This window comes from Mustela nivalis, assembly GCF_964662115.1.
Source record: "Mustela nivalis genome assembly, chromosome: 8".
NCBI lineage: Eukaryota > Metazoa > Chordata > Mammalia > Carnivora > Mustelidae > Mustela > Mustela nivalis.
The window spans coordinates 117007073-117032893 of record NC_139027.1 but is presented as its reverse complement, the minus strand read 5'-3'; the positions used below and the strand labels follow the sequence as shown (position 1 = coordinate 117032893).

Here is a 25821-nt window from a genome sequence, read left to right as displayed (position 1 = left end):
GAGAGGCCAAGGACTCCATGCTCTGGGGAGAAAAGACACTCCATGCTTCCATGATGTCAGAGGAAGGGGATTATGATGAAGGAATGACCATGAAGTTTTGACACTTATTCTTTGAGATTATTACATGGACAGGCAAGGTGGCCACAAGCTGAGAACCTACTGGGCCAGTTGTTTGGGATTCCCAGAGCTTATGGCATCCACAAGCATGTGCTCATTCCTGAGGCTCATCCCATCCCAGTTTCACCAGGCTGCATTCCTGCTGACGTAGAGGCTCAAAGACATGGTGTGGAATGAGGTTAGAGTTTTGGAGATGGTGATTATTTTTGTCGTAGAGGATGGCAGGGGCTTCATCGCCATGTTGATGAGACACTGGATGTGACAAGGTCCCAGGCTTGACCTTGCGCATGGTGGCTTTCCTAGACTGAGGCCATCTCAAAGAGGGCTGACAGCCAAGGGTCATCTCCTCAGGCCTGATGTATCACAGGATCCACCACCCACTGCAGAGCCCTTTCCACCTCAGTTGCTTGGGGACAGGACATGGATTAAGTGCATCCACCACTGAGGTCTTAAAGCTACCCTACCTCACCAAAGCACGCAGAATTCCCTGACCCCACCTGAACTAACCTGGGTTTCACTAATTGGAAATATTTAGAGTGAATATCATGGGGGACTGAGAAGCAGGTTGTTCTAGAATCTCTGAGTGCCAGGCTTTGGAATGAGCTCTAGCAAGGACAGAGGACAGAGAAAGAAAGAGGAACCTTAGACTTGTGAAGTAAGATGTAATCTGGGTATAGAAACGCAGACATCTCCCCACCACACATTTCCTTGAATTGCCCTCTAAGGGGTGCAAGAGGCAGAGATCCAGATGAGGACAACATATTTACTTTTTTTTTTTTTTTTTTTTTAGAATAGAGCTACTCTTTTGGGACAGTTTTACATTTAGAGAATAATTTTGACAAGCACACAGAGTTCCAATATATAGGTGCATTGCATATAGTTTCCTCTCTTTATAACATTTTATAGTAATTTGTTGCATCTGTTACAATTAATGAACCAATATTGAGGCATTGCTATTAACCAAAATCCATAGTTTGATTTTGTCTTAGCTTAGACTGCTATAACAAAACAGCATAAACTGGATCCCTTGAAGCAACAGGAAATTATTTCTCACAGTCCTGGAGGCTGGAAGTCTGAGATCAGGGTGCCATGATAGTTGGGTTGTGATGAGATCTCTCTTTGAAGTTGCAGAATGCCAACTACTTGTATTTTCACCCGGTGGATGGAGTGAGCTGGCTGTCTGGCCCCTTTTCATGAAGGCAATGATCCCACTCATGGGGACTCCACCCTCATGACCTCATTATCTGCAAAGTCCCCACCTCCAAATTCTATGAACGATGGAGAGATACAACCATTCAGTCCAGAAGAGATTTCCTTAGTTTTCACCCCATGCCCCCTTCTGACCAGAATTCCATGGAGTATACCACATTATATTTCCTTGTCATGTCTCTCTAGGCTCCTCTCAGCTGTGAGAGCTACGTGACTTTCCTTGATGGTGACGGCCTGACAGCTTTGAGTGCTGCTCAGGTATATGGTGGAATGTCCCTCATTGCAATTTGTCAGATGCTTTTCTCATACACAGACTGGGGGAGTGGGTGTGTGGAGGAGGATCACAGAGGAAAGGTGTTGTTTTCATCACATTGTATCAGGGAGCACACTGTGGCCATGGTTTATGACTATTGGTGAACTCGTGATCACATGGCTGGACTGTATTTGTCAGGTCTTCCCTCTGTAGTTACTCCCTATTCCTCCTTGCCATTCTGTCGTCTTTGAAGGGGAGTCACACTAGTTCCTGTGCTCCAGGAGTAGGCAGTTAAGCTCCCTTCTGAGGGTGAAGTGTCTGTGTAAATCATTTGGAACTTTGCTATACAGGACAGCAAAGTTTATTAATTTATTTATTTACTTATATCAATATGGGTTCAAAGATATTTATATGGGCTGCTATAATTGGTCTTAGTCAATTCAGGCACCTATAACAAACATCCCAGACTCAGTGCCTAGGAAACAAAAGAAAGCTCTTGCTCATAGTTGAAGAGGCTGGAGTCTGAGATCATGGAGCCAGTGCGGTTGGGAGAGGGCCCTCACAGATTTCCCCTAGTGTCCTCACATGGTTGTAGTAACAGGGTAGCCCTTGTTGGGGGGTCTCTTCTATAAGGGCTAATCCCACTCATGAGAGTGGAGCACTCATAACCTGCTCTCCTTCTGGAGCACGCCCTGTCAACACAATCATGTGGGCTTGTGGATTCTAACACTCAGTTTGTGGGGACTCGAACATTTAGACCATAACAAATGGCTAGGCCTTAACCCCACTGAGCAAATCTGTTATGGTCTACTTTACTTATTTGTTGCCCAAACTCTTGCACATGGGCCACTGTGAGCTCCCCCAGAAGGTTCCTGTACCCATTCTTGTACTACAATCGTTGGGTTATTGTTTTGTTTTTTGAAAATCCACCTGCTTGCTTTCTGGAGGATATAAAGTTCTGATAGAACATTCAAACACAAGGAAGAGAGAGTAGTATTTATTGAAATGGTTTTAGGTACATGTACCAGTGTAGAATGAAGTGAAATGTATTTTAAAATCCAACATTTGGTAGAAACTGATGTTTTCAGTGACCTATTCCTCGATCTATGTTTTAAAAATGTGATGGCCTAACACGTGGCTGTCATTGTCTGGCAACAGGGACTGAGTTTCTGTGGTGCAAGCATGCATGAATGTCAGTCAACACAGGTCAGTTAAATACCATCAGTCCCCCAACACGTGATTTCAGTTTCATTTGGCACAGAGGAATTTTCCATGAGCAAATGCATGAGGTACAAATTTTGCTGCCAGCTCGTCCTCAGGCCACAGATCTCTATGTAACCAACAGGTGCTCATCATGATAAGTAAGCATCATGTCTTTCAAAGCCGATAGTGGTGGTTCTCTGTGACTCTATTACTCACTTTACCACAGACAGCAATGCAGGTGATTGTGTTGTATCCTGCTCTCCCAGAGAGGAACCAAGATGACATTATACAAAAATGAATAGTGGCCAAAGGGATTGGCACAAAGCTGAAAGTATGATGGAGAAATGAGAAGAGATGTGGCGAAGGTGAAGTTCAAATTGATTGCAAGTGGGGCTCATGAAGGCATAGCTACCAGGGGAATGGTGACAGGAGTGTTGGTCCCCAGAGTGTGGATGTGCAGCCAGAGGAGCAGAGTGAGATAAGTTTACCACATCCTTGAAGAAGATGGTGGGAGGGAGAGTGAAAAGGTCCCGGAGGATGTGATAGCAGAAGAATTCAAATTAATATGGTAAGGATTTCACAACATTGAAAGTACAAGGGATGGAAGCTCAGATCCCAACTGAGACTGGAGTGAGGTAATTCAGATGTTGGCCCTATATGGTCAACCATGCGATTGGAAGAAGGCAAGCACTGTGGGAACTGTTCATGATGAATCTTCAGGAAAAACAAAATGCCATTTGCGACAACATGGATGGAACTAGAGCGTATCATGCTTAGTGAAATAAGTCAAGCAGAGAAAGACAACTATCATATGATCTCCCTGATATGAGGAAGTGGTGATGCAACATGGAGGCTTAAGTGGGTAGGAGAAGAATAAAAGAAACAAGATGGGATTGGGAGGGAGACAAACCATAAGTGACTCTTAATCTCACAAAACAAACTGAGGGTTGCTGGGGGGAGGGGGATTGGGGTGAAGGGGGGTGGGGTTATGGACATTGGGGAGGGTATATGCTTTGGTGAGTGCTGATTCACAGACCTGTACCCCTGGGGATAAAAATACATGTTTATAAAAAATAAAAAATTAAAAAAAATGCTTCCTCTTTCAGTGTTTCAATATTTGAAATGACAGTGCACAAAATAAATAATGGTTCTATTGTTTTTTCATTTTTCTATACATTCATCATTGATATTTGGAAACTTTCTGAGTTTTTTTTTTTTAAGATTTTTAAAATTTATTTACTTGACAGAGATCACAAGTAGGTAGAGAGGCAGGCGGGATGCGGGGGGAGGCAGGCCCCCTGCCAAGGAGAAAGCCCAATGCAGAGCTTGATCCCAGGATCCTGGGATCATGACCTGCGCTGAAGGTAGAGGCCTTAACCCCACTGAGCAGCCCAGGTGCCCCAACTTTCTGTGTTTTAAAAGACATTTTTAAAGGTCACAGAAAAATCATTATTCTCCCATTGACTGTTGAGATCACTTTGCGTGGTTTCAGCTGCACCATTATTGTTCTGTCCTGCACTATTTTACAAAGTGAGCACTGCCTCCACTTACCATGTCGGCTAATCCGAAGTTCTAGGGAAACAATTTAGTGATGTTGTTTCACCAGTTTATGTCGAGCTGTGTGCTTTCTCTCATGGATATGTGTGGGACTTGGTGAATCCTTTCAACGTTAAGAACTCACATTTTTCTTCAGTTTTGGGACATTTCCTTCTATTATGTTTCTAATTATAAATTCTACATATTCCTCTTCTAATTCTTGAGCTCATTATTTGGAGAAGTAGCATGAAAGTTTTCTTTTTTTTTTTTAAGATTTTATTTTTATTTATTTGACAGACAAAGATCACAAGTGGGCAGAGAGGCAGCCAGAGAGAGAGGAGGAAGCAGGCTCCCCGCTGAGCACAGAGCCTCATGCGGGGATCAATTCCAGGACCCTGAGATCATGACCTGAGCCAAAGGCTTTAACCCACTGAGCCACTGAGGCGCCCCTCTAGGGAAACAATTTAATTGGGTTATGGGCTGTGGGAACACAGAGTGAGAGAAAGGAATTGATATTTTATATAGGGTGGTTTATGGAAGGGACTTTTTAATAAAGTGAAGTGTAAACAGAGCTTAAAAGAGGGAGAGAACACCATGTAGATCTTTAGGGGGAAGAAGCAGAGGAACGACACAGTTTGACTTCCATTGCCATGGAATCACTTTAGCTGAAACTGGAGAGCCTATAAGAGATGAAGAATGGTCCAGGAAGGTGTGCTGGTGGCCAGGGCGAGGGAGCAGCCTTGCGATGAGCATTGTGCAGATTCTGGATGGAGCTCACTGGTTTTGGGAGGACGCTTGCACTCCCTATTGAGAGCTTTTCCAGAATGTTGCAAGCACGTTGTTAAACTGTTGCTAGCTTGCCATTGGTCACATTGGGAGTACTGACACCATGGAAGCCCACAAGCGCTACAAATCAGGCTTCTTTTCCTTTCCCTGAGTAGATTGTTTCACATTTACCATCTCGCCACTGGACGTGGCATTCTGAAGGCAGAATTGAAGATGGGATATAAAGTAAGAAAACCAAGGATGGCTCCAGGCTTCTGGACTGCCAGCCTATGTGCATGAGCAGTGGGGCTGGGAAGGATAAAGGTGACAGAAGAGCTAGCGTTCCCATCACTGGGAAGCGGGCATCTTGTCCCTGGGACAGAGGAGTAGGACATGTAGACAAAGAGGAAGGAGAATCATTTTTCTTCTTCAAACCAGGATGAGATTCATTTTATTTACAACCCAGTGAAGAACCTCAACAAGGCTAGAATGTCGGGGATTAGCAGAAATAACTCTCAAGAACATGGATGTGAGCACGAAGTTCAGGCCACAGTCCCCAGAATATGAATGAGAGGCACCTGGTACGCATAGATGTGACTTGTTTCTTACATTCAGGCAGATACCCATGCATCAGTCCCAAGAGCAAGTTCCCATGACCCCTGCTGAGGACATGCTGTGAACACCCAGCTCTGGGGGCATCAAGGATTGTGAGAAGGAGCAGAAGGGACTGTGGGCAGGTGGGTCTCTGGAGGAAGCAAGGTATTTGGCGCAGAGTTGGGGAAGCTTCTCCTTGTTCCTTGTCTTTGCCTGGGCCCCCAAGGAAGGAAGGAGGGAGCAGAGACTGAGGGTGGCAAGTAGTAGGGGAGGAAGGGAGGAGCTGTGGGACCCATGTTCACAGTTGATTATCGGCTCAGCATTCCAGAAATGTTTCCCATGTGTCTCTTATGTCCTCGGTGCTATTTTCCTCCTGGGACACCTGTTGTGAAAGGACAGGCAGCCCCTGATAGAGGACTCTGCCACTTTAGCCTTCCTCCCTTAGGGCTTGATTCCCCCTCCCCTTCCCTCTCCCCTCCAATATTTCCCACAGAGGGTCAGATTGGAAGCAGTCCTCAGAGCAGCTCTCTGGCACCTGTTAGCATTCCTCCAAATGCAGACATCTTGTGCCCAAAGGAGCCCCAGTCTCTGTTATATAATGATGGTCTCCAAGGGATCCTCCCACATAGCTGCCTGTTGTTCAGCCTCTCTGTCCACTTCCTTCCCAGAATCCCTAGGACTCTGTCCACACTCTTTGATAGCCTTTGACCCTGTCCATGTTTATAGACTAAAGGCCGTCTCCCCCAACACCTCAGGAAGCTGGGACCCCTGAGACCGAGCGTATCAAGGGAGGTGTGTCACATGCTCTTTACTGCAGGTGGGCTCTGACCCTGTGTGACCTGTGGGTTGCCCCTCTTCCTGATGTGGCTCTTTCTGGGAGTAAACTTGGCCTGCCCTCCCTGACCCACAACTTACAATCCGGCGCTCGCTTCTTGTGGACATAGATGGCAGAGACAGTGATGAGCAGCAACAGCTTCAGGGCCAGGCTGACAGCCATCAGGAATGGAGTAAATGGCCTTGACTCTGGAAAAGAAGGGATAGGAGGCACCATCAGAGGGGGGCACCCTGGAGTCCATGCCCTGGGTCCTCCACTTACTGTATCTGAAGTGACTCAGGCTTATCAATGCTCTGAGGTTCATGAATTCTTCCCCTGCTCAAGGCTGAATTCGGGGTAAGATGCTCTTCACCTCATTCACGCCTTTCTCACTGCCAGGTGTCCTTCTTGAGGGAAGAGGTGGGGAGAACGAGCGCTCCACAATGGGTAATTTTGGTTTACTGAATTGGTCCTCACACCCAGTGGCGCAGGTCACACAGCCTCTTTCTGATGAGCCACAGATGAGGTGGACAGACCCAGGGAAACCCCTCACTGCTGGCCTACAGGATGACTCTGAGACCTTGTCTTTAACCAGGACAAAGCCAGACTCTCTGGGCCATAGGGACAAATGTCTGCCCGGCCTCAAGTGGGGTGAGAACAGACGTTACAGTCAGTTGGGGGTAAGGCTGCCCTGCTTTGCTCCACGCACATGGTTTGACGACTCCCATGTACAGAGGTGAGGAGAGAGTCCTCAGGATGACCTGACCTCAGGAGACCTGCTGGCTGGACAGTATCCTGGGGAGGCAAGGAAATGGGGTCTAATGCTCAGGAGAGTTTCCGACACATCAGGCCACCTGAACCCTATTGCCACTTTCAGCCGACATCTCTCTCTTGGACATAGACTGTTGATCCGGAAGGACAGCTTCTGATTTTTTGACTTTATACAATGACCCATTTTTGGTTTTGTATTTGAATTTTAAAAATCCAAATTTTTTCTGAAATATAGAGTAATCTTAAAGGAAGGAGTAGGTCCTGAGAATATTTGCCCCTGGCATGTTAGAGGATGTCAGGTCTCTGCTTTGGGGCCCCTGGACATTTTCTGTGTTGAAAGAGCTTTATTGGCCATGTTTGTACCTGTTTCTAGAGGGGAGCCAGCAGGAGAAGGCTTGAGGAAGTGGGGGTACAGAGGCGAAACCATTCCTCTCCATTTAAAAAAACTCACGAAGAGCAGGCAGCTTGCTTGCTCTCTGTCTGAGGCTGAGTCTTGCTGTCCTGAATTGTGTCAACATCTCCCTCTGCCAGTCCTGCCTCCTTCGCTCTCTCACATAGGTGGATCAGGCAGCAACCCCAGTGAGCTTTCTCTCTTCTCATATCATCTGAGAGTGTCACTCACGGGTCACTTGATGTGTGGAGTTTGTCTAGTTGGGTACTGGAAAGCCAGCTCTAATAGGCACATTTGGACCTAGGTCTCTATCTACCAGCTGGTCATGAGGCCCCCAGCCCTGTGGAAGGTAGAGCAGGGTAGGTGTCGGCTTGCCCTACCCTTGTCACTGCTGAAACCTCACCGTGATGACCTGGGCTGGTGTAAGCAAAGGAGGGGAGTATCCTGGCATTCTGATGACGTGATAATTATAAGAACAACGGGTTGGGTGGCTATTGCAGGGCATCAACCATTCAGAGAAAGACATGCAAAGCGAAGACTGATCACATGTGAAAGGTTATGTGTGAATGTCAGGGGACTTCTGTGCAACAGTGCAGACTCTTACCTTCTAGAGCTGGAGGGCAGAAAAAGCTGAGGACACAGTTGGGTCCAACATAATCATAAGAGTATCAGTGCTACAGAGAAGACTGAATTCTCAGCTACACTGCACCTACTGGGCTAGAGTAGGGCTCTGATGGGGAAATATGGGAGATGGATACCAAGATATGGGATAGAGACACTGAGGCCAAGCATTTCAAAGTCCTCTGGGCACTTTGTAATGGGCTGCTAAGTACAAGACAGAGGCTTAGCTACTCATCTCCAAATACAGCCTCTCAACCCAAAGGAAAAACAACAAAAGGACAGGAAATTTTATGGAAAACTAGCTTGTGGTAGTCCCTGAAGAGCAACGCCCAAACTGCAGAATCTCTGGAGACTAAAGAGAAAAATCTCCACGTCCAAATGAACATCCCCTTATGCCATTCCCCTGCCACCTTCATGAAGCATAAGAAAGGCAAGGAATGGTGTGGACTCATCTCTCCCACCTCTCCTGGCTCAGTAGAAGCCTGACTACTGGAACTCATGCGAAGTCCACCCATGGAGGGCTCTGAAAAGTGAAAGAGGAAGCCAGGTGGGCTAGATGCTTCCATTTTGGAGGAGGAAGCCATACCAGGTATCCCAGGTCCACACTCCCGATTCCCCAAGCCCAGGAGGAGGCCCAGCTGTGGCAATCAAACAAAGAAAAGTCTAGATTTGATAATGTTTTTCCCATTTCAAAAAAAATGAGGAGGAGCAAAATAAGCTCAACACAAGAGAAGGAAATAAATTAAAAAAAAAAAAAGAGGAGTTAAAGCAAAGAAATTAACAACAAAAAATAGAGAATATCACTGAAACGAAAGTGGGTTCTTTGAGAAGAGTGATAAATTTGAAAAACTTCTAAACGTTGTAACAATGAAAAAAAAATGAGAATTGACCAATTTCCAATATCAGGGATGAAATGAGATACCCTACAGACATCACAAGGATTACTAGGTAATACTATGAGAAGCTCTATATATGCAGAAATTTGACAACTCAGAGAAAAAGACCACATTTCTCAAAAGCACAGCCTACCACAAGCATCCAATAGGAAATGAAGAATTTGAGTAGCCCTAGCTATTCAGATTCTTCTCAGAGCAAAAGAAGGATAGGGTGCCTGGGTGACTCAGAGGGTTAAGCCTCTGCCTTCAGCTTAGGTCATGATCACAGGGTCCTGGAATCCTATCAGGCTCTCTGCTCAGAAGGGACCCTGCTTCCCCCCTCTCTCTGCTTGCCTCTCTGCCTACTTGTGATTTCTCTCTCTGTGTGTAAAATAAATAAATAAATAAATAAATAAAAGAATCATGGAGACCCAGGTATTTCACAGGAAAAATTTTTGAAACATTTACAAGTGAATTAAAACAAAGTTAGGTCCACAAAATAAAGTTAATAGAAGAAGCTTTAGAAAATTGGAATATATACTCCATTTTAGGTGATATTAGGAATTATTGTTAATTTTACTAAGAATGTAATATTATAGGTTTTATAGAAGAAACCATGTCATTAATCACATGAGCACACAAGTGTGGACTCCATTTGGAGCTGGATGTGGATCCATGACTAACTCATTAGTGGACACAATTAAGCAACTTCTGCATACCTTTATTTTTAAGAGAAATTGTTCCTTTTCCCCTTCCTATCTCTAATCTCCTGGGAAGAAGTGGCATGAACACTCGGTGGCCCAGTGTTGACCCAGGCAAGAGGACACTGTCATTGGGCACATGAGAAGGAACATGGGCCTTTAAAGATCTTCTGGAATAAAGACTGCTGGAAAACTGGCTTGACCTCTCCTGATGTTACACGAGGGAGAAATAAGGAATGCTTTAGTTGTAGAAAGGGGACACCGTAGTTCTTTGGGACAATGCCCCTGCTATAATCACACACACACCCGTTTTTTTGTACAGTTGCTGGTCCATTTTCAGAGACTCAGGCTTCCCTCGAATAGCTTAGCTCCTCAGCTGTCCTAAGGGCAAGAAATGTTTGCCATCTGTCCCTCACTGTCCCCTGAATCCCTTCTGTAAAATTCCAGGCCAACAGGTTGGTTAAGCAGGAAAGGAGACCAGAAATAAATTGGAATTGGCATAAAGTAAATGTGCCTTGAGCGATCATGACTATTGCTGATCTGCTGTCACAAATAAAGGGAGAGAGGAGATCCCAGATGTGACCACACACGGTCACCCAGAAGCCTCGTCAAGACTCAAAACTCCCAAGTCCTCAGGGTCCCTTCTGGAATTTCAGAGTGGCAAGTGCAGGCATTTTCCATGCTGATGATGGAAAAGTGTAGAAGGGACAGAGACCATGCTAGGTGGGAACGAACAGAGGGAGACATGGCTGGCCAGACATGGTGACTTAATCATTGTCAGGTGAGGGCGCAGGGAGCAGGACACAAGAAACAGGACCATTGAGGTCTCACCCTGGTCCTTCTGGTGGGCAGAGGCCACAAGGGTATGGTTTCTGGTGACCGCAGGCTGCCCGTCATGCTGCACCAGGCAGGTGAACACCACGTCTTCCCTGTGGGCAGATGAGTTCACCAGGAGCCAGCTCGTCCAGTTAAAGGTCCCATCCTTGTTCTTTACAAGGTTCGAGGACCTTGAGGCCTTTTCTGTTCGGGACGCGTTGCCATTCTCTAACCAGGTCAGCTGGAGGCGCTGGGGGTAGAACTTCTTCACTTGGCAAGTGACCTTCACCTGGTCTCTTGACACTGGCTTCTGGGAAACCTCCAAGGTGGGTGAAACTGAAACAGCACAGGGAAGAAGCTCTCACCTCATGGAACAGACAGAACACGGGAAGGGGCTTGAGAACGTAGCCCCCCCCCCCCCCACAGCAAGGGAGTCACTCAGAACGGAGCTAGGCATACAGCTGGTGCTCTAACACTGAGGGTAGTCTTTGCATATGGATGAATCCCTAAGCACAGTGCCCAGCACACAGTAGGTGCTCAAGGAATGATGGCTCCTGGTAGGCTAAGAATTAGTGAAATCACGATTCTCAGCCCCACGCATACAGCTGGAATAGAATAACTGTAGCAAAACAAATGACCCCACCAAGCACACGGTGACATGGAGTACAGCGGGTGTTCAATAATTGGAGTTGCTATGGTACAGTAAAGGAAATGACTGAGAGTAGTATTTGGCATGTGGTAGGTGTTCACCCCACGGCAGCCATGGAAACACTAGGAGCGGAAGGCACATCTAGGTGCAGGTGACCTGGAGGGTCTGCCAGGCATCAGACTCCAGGGAACAGAGGGCCTGGAGCAGGAAGCGGGGGAGGGGTAGGCTCGGAGACTTGGGGGCCAGACCCAGGCTGGGGCTGGGAAGGAGGGGCATCTACCTCGGAGGACCTCAGACAGGTTGGCAGTCGCACGAAGAGGAGGGCCCCCCTGCAGGGTCACGTGGGTCACCTCGCAGATGACCTGGGAGCGAACATCCCCCGGGGCCAGCACCAGCCTGGTTGTGCTGGAGATGCTGTAGGACATTCTGTTTCCCTCTGGGTCCACGCTGGTCTGGGAGGCTGCCAGCTCATTCCCGTTTCTGAACCATCTCAGGGTGATGTTTCTGGGGGAGAAGCCGTGGGACTTGCAGGTGAAGTTCACTGTCTGCTCCGGCGAGGCCCTGGCAGTGGGGCCGGACACCACGGGGGGAGAGGGTTTGGCTACAAGAGGAACATTTGTGAACAGTGAGCATGACTGTGGTCCTCAGCGCTCAGGAACCTGTAGGGCGCTGTGGAGAACCTGCCACCCTTCTGAGAGTGTGCGGAGGGTGGTGTCCTCTCCTCCTTGCACAGAGGAGGCCCTGACGTTCCAGAGCTGAACTCTGACTCAGGGATAGGGCCCAGGTGCAGTTCTAGGCTTGAGTTCAAATCCCCCCCTCACTTCTCTGCCAGGTGACTTCCCACCAATCTGGGCACAGGAAAGACGTTTCTGATGGGTCTGACTGTTGGCATCAACCGTTCCTAGCTGCCTCTCTGCAAACGTCACTGAGGTCAGAGAACATATGCAACAGACTGTATAGTGAACAGGGACCCCTAAATAGGCCAGAACTGGGCTGGCCAGCTGACCACAATGGGGCTGTGGCACGGTGAGGCTCCTCTTCTGTGACATGGGACAAGAGGCACTTCTCCTTACCGGGATTGCAGGAAGGGGCAAGTAAGGGAATGCAACTAGTTCTGCTTGAAATTTATCACTGGAAATGCAGATGGAAAAGAGCAGATGAATCAGAAAGTGGCTGACAGTAACCTCAGTCTCATTATAGTGCTAAAATCCCCCTCTGAATATTCATCTGCAGCCCTAATATATAGAGCCTACTTGCCCCTGTTCGGCATCATGGCTTTGGAAATTATTCCCTGTGATCCTTTACCTGTAAAATAAAGACAACGTTGTGAGGAAACTCCTCCAGGGTGGTCTCTGTCTCTCCCTCACCTAGGAGCCAAGCTCCTTTGGTCCAGTTACAATGGGACTGCTCTTTACCGGGGGGACTTCCTGTGGCCTCCAGCTGTTTCATCCACAACAGAATAAATGTCCCACCTTCTCCAGCCCGACAGTGACAGCCACCCTCCTTTTCCATCTGACTTTCTCACTGAAAACGGTTATGGGGAGGGCTCCCTCCGGGTGTCCAGACATGTTGACTTGACAACAACAGAGGGAAGATGTGGGGTCCCGACAGCTGAGTCTAGAATGTGAACTCTCGCTCATGAAGCCGAATACCCTCCAGGATGTGCCTCCCAGTCATTCTTAGTCTGCAGAGCCAGGAATGGGGTGTCCAGTGTTGCTGGGATTGCAGGGGCCACTCTGCTCTGTCCAGGATGGTGCCCCAGGATGCTCAGTGAAGGAGAAACACAACCCAACTGGGGAAAGACTCTGGATGCTCTTACACGTGAGAAGCCATGTCCTCCAGGAACAGGCTTGACACTTCACCAGATGTTTGCATACCTGTCTGATCTCGGGGTGCAAAGCTAGCCCACCTCTTCCCATGTTTTCTTAATGTTTACTGCTGAAAAAGAGAACCGTACAAAATTTACAAGAGTTTCAAGGAGAGGGTGGGCACTTTCTCCCACTTTGGCCAGCACAGTGAGTGTGCAGAGAGCAGGGCTGTGAGTCAGGCTGTGGCTCACTCCCCTGCTCAGGCCAGATCTGCTGAACCTCAGTGTCCTCATCTGTAAATGAGCTGAGGTGGTCTCTCCAGCTTCATCTATTCCAACTAGGGCATCCCCTGTGTGGGCAGCTTGGGAAAGAGGAAGGAGAGCTCTCCCAGGAGGAACAGATCTACCCGGTGCTAGAGCCACTTACTAGGGCTAGTGCCCAGGCAAGGAACATACCACTGGGAACTCCTGTAACACCTACACAATCAGGATAAAACAACCGGCATGCCTATGTCCTGGGGCTGACGGGAGATTCAGTGCTCTTATGGAAGTCAGTCCCTGAATTGCACGATGCTTTTTGGACAGACCCACAACAAATGCTCAGCCTCTGGCATCTTCTCCATCCTGGGCTCTCAGCGTAAACAGTGAGTTTATACCTCTTCTCACTGTGATTATTCTACGTTGCAAGAAAAACATATCCCACCTCCCTGCCCTGGGTGCATTTGTCCACAGGAAGGGAAGGGAACGTGAGCTTCATGGAAAGGAGTCCTTGGCTGTATTGTTCCCTGCTTCCCCTGCACATAGACAAGAGCCTGCACATAGCAGGTGCTCAGTAAGTGTTGAGTCGAGAAGACTCAGCCATATGGAGGGGACACTCTCTGGAGGCAGGAGTTAGATTGGGTCATGTGACTGGTCAAGCCACTCAAACTGTAAGTTCCTCATCCCTGGAACCAGAGGGCTGCTCAGGATTGGAAAAGGTGAGAATGATGGACCCACAGACTGGGGTTCTAGACTTTCCCACCATTTATCAGGGTACTTGAGCAAGCGTCAGGACCTCTCTAGGCCTCAACTTCCCTGATCCGTGGAAGAGGTTGAAGTCAGGAACACCCACCACAACGCCTGATTCTTAGTTGTTGGTCAGACAATGGAGGATATTCTTATTGACTTGTTGTCACAACCAGGAGACAAGGAGGCCCAGGCCATACTCACCGCTCACCGTGACCTGGGTGCCTGGTCCAGACTTAAACTCCACATCATCAGGGGTCCCTTTCTGGAACTTCACACAGTAGTAGGTTCCGGTGTCTGCTGGGGTGATGTTACTGATGATGATGGAAAAGTCCTTGGCGTTTCTCCTTGTGGCATCAGAAGCATTTGTTACTCGGGGGAAGTGGCCTCCTTTGAAACTGAAGATTAACTCCCGGCCTGGCCCTGTCCCCCTGAACCACTGAACAGGCCCTGTGGGGAGCAGGGAGGTCATGGTGCAGCGCAGAGTGGCTGTCTGTCCAGCTGTAACAGACATTGACTTGTCAGGCTGGATCACCTGCAGCCCCGCCTCACCGGCCACACCTGGAGGGAAAACAGAGCAGTGGTCTACTCATCCTGCTGTGATCCTGTGTGTCTCCTCACGTGTTTACGCACAACAGCTCCCAGACCTAGTATGCACGGGGAAGGGCCCTCCCCCCCCCCCGAGCCTGTAACGGGACACCCCACCACAACCAAGGAAACAAAGTCACAGAGACTCAGTAATGTGGCACAGAGCAGGTTTGACTTCATAGCTGGATTTCCTGTATTGGTGACAAGCTAGTCTCTGGAGACATTCAGAAATGCAAACTCATTCTTTCTTAGGTGAAGTGTCCTCAAAACCAGGCAGGGATAGAAATCAGAGAAGCAAGCTGCTGGTGCATCAGACATACACCCAGTGTGCTTTTCCATTTCTTAGCTACTCCTCAAGGAGGAAATTTGTGTTTCTTCCTTGCAGTGTGTGAGCTGGTAAAACACATGCACTTACCAGTATTTGTAAATAAACATGCCTCCTAAAGAGGGCAGGAGCTATTACAGGCACGTCCTGTTTGTGCCAAGAACCTCAAATACTTTGGTTTCTAAGTCTGGAGCAGGCTAGGGTCAGGAAGCTGAAGTGCTGGGACAAAAATGGGAAGAAACAGGAATGCACCATGGAGGGAGTCGTAGAGGGACAATGGGAGGGGAGACGGAAGAGGATTAGGTGGTTATGAGGAGCCAAGGAAAGGTGAAAATTCTACTATTTGTGTGTCTATATTCCTCCTATTTCTATTTTTGACCCACGCCTTGTCTCTCAGCTATGTATGTATGTACAAACACCGTTTGAACTTTTTCTTAGCTAGAAGTAAACCTCTCACAGCTAACACGTCCTAAAATGAACTCAGTTTCCAACGTATCTTTGCACATCTCAGCGGCGGCACCTTTATTTTCGCAGATGCTTATGATCTTGAACTTGGGTGCCTTTATTTCCCATCTCAATTCCTATGCTAATGGCTAAAGACTCCCCTACTGCAGGCATCTGCAGGCTGACCTCTTCCTCTTCCTCTCCTGGTTGCTGTCTTGCTGCAAACCAGTTTACCTTGTTCACATGGAAGCACTGAGCTCTTGAGGGCTCTAGCTGCTTCTCTCTATGTCCTGTGGTCCTCCATTCTCAACCAAATGCTAGAATGAAACTCATGTCAGATCATGTCACTTCTGTCTTCAAAACCTTGCAATAGCTACCATTTCATTCAGAATAAAAGCCTGGATCCTTGAACAGAGCAAGAGGATTCTGCTCTCATGTTGTTCCCAGTGCTGTTCAGGAAGGCTCTTCCCCCAGAAAATCACATGGCTCACTCCCCTGCTTCTTACAATCTTTGCTCCAGACTACCTGTTTAAATATATCCCACCCTAGCAGTTCTCTCATTGTCATATCCAGCTGTACTGTCATGTTTTTTCCGTAATGTTCATCACTCTCTGTACCTCTGTTATTTACTGATTTATTGCTTCTGTTGTTTCCTGTCATTTCTTCCACTATGATACAACTTCTAAAAGGTGAACTATTTTGTGTCTTTTATTCATCAACATGCCCTATGTTAATATAACTGTTCTTTTTGCCTAGTAGCTATATAGTTAATATTTGTATAATGTGTGAATTGCCCAATGTGACCCCTTTTGGAGACCATGAGGTCTATTTTCAGTGGAGAATTTCTCAGGACATTATATCAGAAGCCGAGTTTTCCACATAGATGACTTGGAGGAAACAAACACTTGCATATACCCCGAACTCAGAATACAGAAGCACTTGAGAGAAGCAAACCACAAATATTCCTCACCACATCACCCCCTTCCCCACACTGATTGGAAGATCTGCAGAAATCTCATGGAATCAACCTAGGGTCATAGGGTTTGAAAAGAGCAATGATTAGACCTGTGAGATCTAGAATCAGACTGCCTAGGTTCCAATTCTACCTTCCCACTTATACTCAATGACCTTGGCCCTTTCTGAGCCTTGTTTTCTTATCTGCAAGGTAGGGGTGACAAAAATGTCTACCTTGGATACAAAGATCACATGACATAATGGACATAGGCATTTCCAGGGGTGTGTGTGTGGCACATGGTTAGTACTCAGGAATTTGGAAAGTTATCACTCATGAGATTTCCTGAGGCACGGAGGCATCAGTAGACACCGGATAATTGGGATTAGGATATGAAATTGGATATAATTACAGATGCAGATCACATAGGCAAGAATCCCTGAATTTTTGACCCTTTTCCCCTCAGCCTCTTGAATCCAGCATGGAGGCACAAGGTTCTACTCATTTTACCAAGAAAGAAGTTTGTTTTTAATTTAAGAGCTTGGTGAGGGGTGAGAGGTAGGTTTAGAGAATTAAAGAAGAGGGTGAGTAGCTCAGAGACAGGGATCCAAACATTGTTCTAATGTGCATTTCACGTAGACTGGCTGCATTATGAGGAGAAAAAGCAGTGTTTTCCAAAATCCCATGTGTGTGTGCACATGCATGTGTGTACCCCTCCCTATGCCCATTCCTACGCATGCAAGCACGTGCACACACACACAGAGGTAAGTGCATTCCCTGTATATGTACAGTGTGGCCAAGCATGCTAGTATAGAGATTTTTTTGAGGATTAAGTGAAATTATAGTACATGTTAAACTTCAGTAACAATTTGGCTCCTAGGAAACATGCAGCACATCATTAACAAGAGTTTGTGAGTACACGCAGCACAGTGGAATTCTGAAATCCTCTGCATGTAATACATGATGGCTCTTCTACTATTTGCCTCTCTGTGTTTCTGATGCTTCTACACTTGGCCTCCACTGAGGATCCAGGAAGCATAACATGGTTAAAAGATGAACTGTGGAGCTGAGTGGGCTGGACATGAACCCCAGCTGCTCCAGGGACTTAAGTAGGTGACTCTGGTCTGGTTACTCTCTCTGCCTCCCTATCTGCAATCAGGAGTACAGTCATAGCTATCAGGCACGATGTTGTGAGGATTAGACTAATGAACATACACAAAGCTGTCGTTGTTACCCATTGAAGCACTGATTCTTTGGATGTTGGTGGTAACCAGCTACAAGTGATGGATCCTCAGAGGAAATGTTCGGATCCCTGATTTCAAGCTCAGATGAGACCCAGTCCTTGGCTTTCTGTGGAGGGTGTGGGTAGCACACCTGTGTTTACCTGGAGGCCCTAAATGCCCAGGGACAGGGAGTGGTTGAGGAGGCAGGGAAAGGAGAGTCTCCCTCAAGGCAATGCTCACCTGTGAGTCCCAACAGCAGAGCCAGCAGCAGGTGAGGAGACAGGCATGGTCCGTAGGCAGGGGCCCACATTGTGGAGGCCTGAGGATCCCACTCGCTGCAAATGTGTGTGCTGGGTGATGGCCTCTGATCTGTGGAGAGGAACAGCCTGCCCCTCTGGTGATGGAAGAGGAAGGAAGCATCTATAATGCAGTCACACAGCTGTAAGGCTGAGATCTACTTTTGGGTTGTGAAACAGGGAGTGGTTGAGGAGGCCTCATATGGTGAGAGGGACCTCTTTCTACGTTTTAGTGGGGTTTTTGTGTGTTTTTTGAGAAGGGAGTTGAGAGAAATTGGAAGGGGAGGTGAACCATGAGAGACTATGGACTCTGAAAAGCAATCTGAGGGTTTTGAAGGGGTGGGGGTGGGAGGTTGGGGAGCCAGGTGGTGGGTATTAGAGAGGGCACGGATTGCATGGAGCACTGGGTGTGGCACAAAAACAAGGAATACTGTTACGCTGAAAAGAAATAAAAAATTTAAAAAATTATTATCTGTTTCCTTTGCTGTGCAGAAGCTTTTGATTTTGATGAAGTCCCAAAAGTTTATTTTCGCTTTTGTTTCCTTTGCCTTTGGAGACATATCTTGAAAGAAGTTGCTGTGGCTGATATCGAAGAGATTACTGCCTATCTTCTCCTCTAGGATTCTGATGGATTTCTGTCTCACATTGAGGTCTTTTATCCATTTTGAGTTTATCTTTGTGTACGGTGTAAGAGAATGGTCGAATTTCATTCTTCTATATATAGCTGTCCAGTTTTCCCAGCACCATTTATTGAAGAGACTGTCTTTTTTCAACTGTTTATTTTTTCCTGCTTTGTCGAAGATTAATTGACCATAGAGTTGAGTGTCCATATCTGGGCTCTCTACTCTGTTCCACTGGTCTATATGTCTGTTTTTATGCCAGTACCATGCTATCTTGGTGACCACAGCTTTGTAATAAAGCTTGAAATCAGGTAATGTGATGCTCCCAGTTGTATTTTTGTTTTTCAATATTTCCTTAGTGATTCGGGGTCTCTTCTGATTCCATAAAAATTTCTGGATTATTTGCTCCAATCTTTGAAGAATACTGGTGGAATTTTGATCGGAATAGCATTAAAAGCATAGGTTTGTCTAGGCAGTATAGAAATTTTAACAATGTTTATTTTTCCGATCCAAGAGCATGGAATGGTCTTCCATCTTTTTGTGTCTTCTTCGATTTCTTTCATGAGTGTTCTGTAGTTCCTCAAGTACAGATCCTTTACCTCTTTGGTTAGGTTTATTCCCAGGTATCTTATGGTTCTTGGTGCTATAGTAAATGGAATCAATTCTCTAATTTCCCTTTCTGTGATTTCATTGTTAGTGTATAAGAAAGCCATTGATTTCTGCACATTGACTTTGTATCCTGCCACATCCTGGGTATTTACCCCAAAGATACAGATGTCGTGAAAAGAAGGGCCATCTGTACCCCAATGTTTATAGCAGCAATGGCCACGGTCGCCAAAATATGGAAAGAACCAAGATGCCCTTCAACGGATGAATGGGTAAGGAAGATGTGGTCCATATACACTATGGAGTGCTCCATCAGAAAGGATGAATACCCAACTTTTGTAGCAACATGGACAGGACTGGAAGAGATTATGCTGAGTGAAATAAGTCAAGCAGAGAGAGTCAATTATCATATGGTTTCACTTATTTGTGGAGCATAACAAATAGCATGGAGGACATGGGGAGTTAGAGAGGAGAAGGGAGTTGGGGGAAATTGGGAGGGGAGGTGAATCATGAGAGACTACGGGCTCTGAAAAACAATCTGAGGGGTTTGAAGTGGTGGGGGGTGGGAGGTTGGGGTACCAGGTGGTGGGTATTATAGAGGGCATGGATTGCATGGAGCACTGGCTGTGGTGAAAAAATAATGTATACTGTTATGCTGAAAATAAATAAATTTAATTAAAAAATTATTATCATGTTATGTTAGTCACCATACAGTACATCATTAGTTTTTGATGTACTGTTCCATGATTCATCATTTGTGTATAACACCCAGTGCCCCATGCAATCTGTGCCCCCTTAATACCCATCACTGGGCTCACCCATCCCCCTACTCCCCTCCCCTCTAAAACCCTCAGTTTGTTTCCTGGCATCTATAGTCTCTCATTGGTGGTCTCTTGCTCTGATTCCCTCCACCTTTATTTTTCCCTTCTCTCTCCTAATGTCTTTCGTGCTATTCCTTATGATCTACAAGTAAGGGAAACAATATGATAGTTGAATTTCTCTGCCTTATTTCATTCAGCATAATCTCCACCAATCCCATCCATGTTGATACAAAAATTGGGTATTCATCCTTTCTGATGGTTGTGTAATATTCCACTGTACATATCAACCGCATCTTCTTTATCCATTCATCTGTTGAGGGGCATCTCCGCTCTTTCCACAGTTTGGCCATTGTGGACATTGCTGCTATGAACATTGGGATGCATATGGTCTTTTTTTTTTCACTACTTTTGTATCTTTGAGCTAAATGCCCAGTAGAGCGATTGCTGGGCCATAGGGTAGCTCTATTTTCTACTGTTTGAGGAACCTCCACACTGTCTTCCACAGTGGCTGCACCAACTTGCATTCCCACCTACAGTGTAAGAGGGTTTCCCTTTTTCCACGTCCACTCCAGCATTTGTTGATTTTTGTCTTGTCAATTTTTTTCCATTCTAACTGGTGTAAGGTGGTATCTCAATAACGGTTTTGAATTGAATCTCCCTGATGGCTAATGATGATGAACATTTCTTTTTTGTGTTTGTTAGCCATTTGTATGTCCTCTTTGGAGAGTGTCTGTTCATGTCTTCTGCCCATTTTTTGATGTGATGATCTGTTTGTTAAGGATTGAGTTTGAGAAGTTCTTTAGAGATCTTGGATACCAGCCCTTTATTTACAGTGTCATTTGCAAATATCTTCTCCTATTCTGTAGGTTGTCTCTTTTTTTGATGCTGCTGAGTGTTTCCTTTGCTATCCAGAAACTTTTTATCTTGGAGAAGTCCCAAAAGTTTATTTTCGCTCTTGTTTCCCTTGCCTTTAGAGACATGTCTTGAAAGAAGTTGCTGTGGCTGATGTTGAAGAGGTTACTGTCTATGTTTCCTCTAGGATTTTGACAGATTCCTGTATCACATTGAGGTCTTTCATCCATTATATTTTAAGCTAAAGACCATAGTTAGAGAGACAGAAGGACACTATATGATTCTTAAAGTGTCTATCCAACAAGGGGATCTAACAATTGTAAATATCTATGGTCCCAACATGGGAGCAATCAACTATAAAAGGCAACTCTTAACCAAAATAAAGAGACATATTGATAATAAAACATTAATAATAGGAGACCTCTACACTCCACTTTCAGCAATAGACAGATCCATCTAAGCAGAAAGTCCACAAAGACACAAAAGTTTTGAATGACACACTGAACTAGATGGACTTCATAGATACATACAGAACATTCCACTCTAAAACAACAGAATGCCCATTCTTCTCAAGTTCACATGGAACTTTCTCCGGAATAGACCAGATTCTGGGATACAAATTAGGTCTCAACCAATACCAAAAGACTGAGATTATTCCCTGTAATTTCTCAGACCACAGTGCTTTGAAACAGGAACTCGATTAAAAAAACAAATTTGGAAGGAATTCTTTTTATGTTTCAGAGAGAGTGGGCAGGCCCAGAAGAAATAATGCTTCCTGCCTGCCTGGGGCCTCTGCTTTCTGCACTGGGCCCCTCCCCCCACCTTGAGGTCTTCATGGTGATTCTCCACTTGGGAGTCCCAGGCCAAGAAGGACTGCAGTAGGGGACTGTGTCCCATCTCCTGAGCTCTGGACACCTGGGGGTGGTTGGCTTGTGGCCTCATTCTGCACAAGCTTCCACAAGAGCTACTGAGCTGGAGAAAGAAATGGGTTCATCAGGACCTAAGAAATTTTGGGGTCAAATGAGGTGGGCTCAAGAAATGACTCCCTATTCCAACCCTTTATTGATGGAATAGTAAACTTAGCCCAAATGCACAGTGCAGTGTGGATTTCAGAAGTTGTATTTGATGACGGTATGTGGTTGACTCAGTTGGTGAAGCGAGCCACTCTTGATGATGGGGTTGTGAGTTTGGGTCCCAAGTTTGGTGTAGAGATTACTTAAAAAAGAAATAAAATCTTTTAACAAAAGAAGTTGTATATGCTTGCCTTCAACAAAAAGCACCATTTCTTCCTCTTTCTGGAGAGGAAGTGGGTTTTATGTCCCAGAGATCACTCTCCTGGGCATTTATCTGAGCAAAATGAAGACATAGCTTTACGCAGTCTCTTCATGAATGTTTAGAGCAGTTTTTTCATAATGGAAAAAAACTGTAAACATGCAAAATTCCCAGTGATAAGTGAATTGTTGAACAAACTGTGGTGCATTCCTATCAGGATATACTATACAGTAATAAAAAGGAATACCTTATATACATATGCGCAACTTGTGAGATTCCAAAGGCATTATGTGGAGTGGAAAAAAAATCACTCTTAAAATGTCCATACTGTAGGACTCCTCTTCCACAACATTCTCAAAGTTATAGAGAATAGATCGGCATGGGCCAGAGGTTTGGGTGGTGGGCTGGCTGTCACTAAGAGAGGCTAGCACAAGAGTAAGCTCTGTGGTCATGGAATTGTTCTGTATCCTGAATATCATGATGGTTATCCAAAATAGACATGAACAGATCAATGTAAGCAAAAGCTAGGAATGTTACAAGGTTGAGACACTTGATGTAATAACCATTGGGTATCATATGTTACTCGTGAATCACTAAATTCTACCCTGAAACTAACACTACACTATATGTAAACTGACTTTAATTTAAATAAAATCTTGAAGGAAAAAAAGGATTGAGTATAAAACACAATGTTATTGGCATTATAATGTGGATACTGACTATGACATTATCTAAAATTAAAATGTTAAGGGGGTGGGGTAGAAATACGCACATGGGGTGTGATTTCCATAGTATCAGAGCATTGCATCCTCATCATCCACAGTGGGAAGTCAGTAAATAATGTCAAAGGGTGAGAAGTCAAGAAGAGACAATATATGCATGCTCTATGAGATCTGGGTATAGAGTCAGGAAGAATCAGTTAAAAATTATCAATTAAAGGAATAGAAAATGGTCGCCTCTGGGAGGTGGAAAATAGTGGGAGGTCAGGAGACTCCAGTTTTCATACATAGAAAGTACAGAACTATTTGCCTGTTGAAGCGTGTGCATGTGTAACTTTAATGAAGGTAAAAACTAACCTAGGTGAGATGATTGATGTTGTAAGAGTTACACAGAAGGGAATGTCCATACATTAGTCTGAGTGTGATAAGCTTGATGGATAGAAGATCAATGTTCAAAACTCAGTTACATTCTCATACAGCAGTCCCAAACCCATAATAATAATTTTTAAAGATTCCATACACCAGAGAGTATTAAAGATCGCTCTAAGTAAGGATGCATAAGATCATCATGGGACTAAAAATCCCTGTAATCTGGTGAGCTGAAAGTCATCAAAGAAAACCTAAAACACCTCATGTCTGTGAGTGGCAAAACAGGATCAGAGGATGTCAATTTTCCCACATGAATACAAAGTGAAAGCAATCAAATAATAATTGTAAGAGGGTTTTAATGAATGTTGACAAAGTGATTCTAAAATGCATCTGGACCAAGGAAAGCCATAACAGTTCTGAACAACAGGTGGGAAGTTTTGCCCAAAAGAAGGATTGAAATGTATTTTAAAGCTGTTCTAACTGGGACATAGCAGTGTTTTTTTTTTTTTTAATTCAATTTTTATCAGCAAAACTCTCACTGATGCTCATATATGTTTTTGGTGGAGCTCTGATGAAATCTTTTTTATGCACATGAAAAATGTGATTATCTATCTTCTTGCTGCTTTGTTGTTAGAGTTTTCTAAATATTCTCTCAGGCATTGCAAACTTCATAGAGGGCAAGACAGTAAATGTCTTATGACTGGCAGCCATCAGGTCCAGGCTGCAATCACTTCTTTCTGACATCTCAGCCTGAAAGAAGCCATGGATTATAAAGGTGATTAGTACAAATGGGCAATTGTCCCCGATGCAAGACTTTCATTAGATATCATGTGACAATTATCTTCTCCCAGTTGGTAACCTTTCTTTTCTTTTTACTAACAGTATCTTTTAAAAGTATAGACTGCTCTAGGCAGTATAGACATTTTAACATTTATTCTTCTGATACAAGAGCATGGAATGGGTCTTCCATCTTTTTGTGTCTTCTTCAATTTCTTTCATGAGTGTTCTGTAGTTCCTCAAGTACAGATCCTTTACCTCTTTGGTTAGGTTTATTCCTGGGTGGGAATGCAATCTGGTGCAGCCACTTTGGAGAACAGTGTGGAGATTCCTCAAGAACTTAAAAATAGAGCTTCCCTATGACCCTGCAATTGCACTCCTGGGTATTTACCCCAAAGATACAGATGTAGTGAAAAGAAGGGTCATCTGTACCCTAATGTTTATAGCAACAATGGAAACGGTCGCCAAATTGTGGAAAGAACCAAGATGCCCTTCAATGGACGAATGGAAAAGGAAGATGTGGTCCATATACACTATGGAGTATTATGCCTCCATCAGAAAGAATGAATACCCAACTTTTGTATCAACATGGACAGAACTGGAAGAGATTATGCTGAGTGAAATAAGTCAAACAGAGAGAGTCAATTATTATATGGTTTCACTTATTTGTGGAGCATAACAAATAACATGGAGGACAAGGGGAAATGGAGAGGAGAAGGGATTTGAGGGAAATTGGAAAGGGAGGTGAATCATGAGAGACTATGGACTCTGAAAAACAATCTGAGGTTTTTGAAGGGGCAGGGGGTGGGACGTTGGGGGAAGCAGGTGGTGGGTATTAGAGAGGGCACGGATTGCATGGAGCACAATGAATACTGTTAACGCTGAAAAGAAATAATAAATTTAAAAAAACAGTATCTTTTTTTCATAAAAAAATTAAATGAATTTTAATTGAAAAAGAATGACTTGCATTTATAATAAGGAACTATTTTCGTGATTTTCAACATTTGTTGCTTTTTTACAGTTTTTTTTTAAATTTTTTATTTTTTATAAACATATATTTTTATCCCCAGGGGTACAGGTTTGTGAATCACCAGGTTTACACACTTCACAGCACTCACCAAAGCACATACCCTCCCAAATGTCCATAATCCCACCCCCTTCTCCCAAACCCCCGCCCCCCAGCAACCCTCAGTTTGTTTTGTAAGATTAAGAGTCACTTATGGTTTGTCTCCCTCCCAATCCCATCTTGTTTCATTTATTCTTCTCCTACCCACTTAAGCCCCCATGTTGCATCACCACTTCCTCATATCAGGGAGATCATATGATAGTTGTCTTTCTCTGCTTGACTTATTTCGCTAAGCATGATACGCTCTAGTTCCATCCATGTTGTCGCAAATGGCAAGATTTCATTTCTTTTGATGTCTGCATAGTATTCCATTGTGTATATATACCACATCTTCTTGATCCGTTCATCTGTGGATGGACATCTAGGTTCTTAACATAGTTTGGCTATTGTAGACATTGCTGCTATAAACATTCGGGTGCACGTGCCCCTTTGGATCACTACGTTTGTATCTTTAGGGTAAATACCCAATAGTGCAATTGCTGGATCATAGGGCAGTTCTATTTTCAACATTTTGAGGAACCTCCATGCTGTTTTCCAGAGTGGCTGCACCAGCTTGCATTCCCACCAACAGTGTAGGAGGGTTCCCCTTTCTCCGCATCCTCGCCAGCATCTGTCATTTCCTGACTTGTTGATTTTAGCCATTCTGACTGGTGTGAGGTGATATCTCATTGTGGTATTGATTTGTATTTCCCTGATGCCGAGTG

General features: G+C 45.1%; 1 protein-coding gene across 4 annotated transcripts in view; it reads right to left on the bottom strand.

The window, feature by feature from the left end:
- Positions 1–4571: 4571 nt before the first annotated feature.
- The window catches only part of LOC309871506 (signal-regulatory protein beta-1-like), a 56413-nt gene continuing 35163 nt past the window's right edge, over positions 4572–25821 (bottom strand). Inside the window, exons 1-6 of one of the 4 annotated variants that reach the window (XM_082744590.1) lie at positions 17900–18109; positions 14332–14688; positions 11596–11916; positions 10682–11002; positions 6593–6700; positions 4572–6059 (exon numbers count right to left, since the gene is read on the bottom strand). In XM_082744590.1, the coding sequence (XP_082600716.1) occupies positions 6040–6059; positions 6593–6700; positions 10682–11002; positions 11596–11916; positions 14332–14688; positions 17900–17969 (1197 nt within the window). In that variant the 5' untranslated portion in view covers positions 17970–18109 and the 3' untranslated portion in view covers positions 4572–6039. Of the gene's footprint in view, positions 6060–6592; positions 6701–9585; positions 11003–11595; positions 11917–14331; positions 14689–17899; positions 18110–25821 lie in introns of those variants that run through there. The other 3 variants (XM_082744588.1, XM_082744589.1, XM_082744587.1) reach the window with 3 other exon arrangements.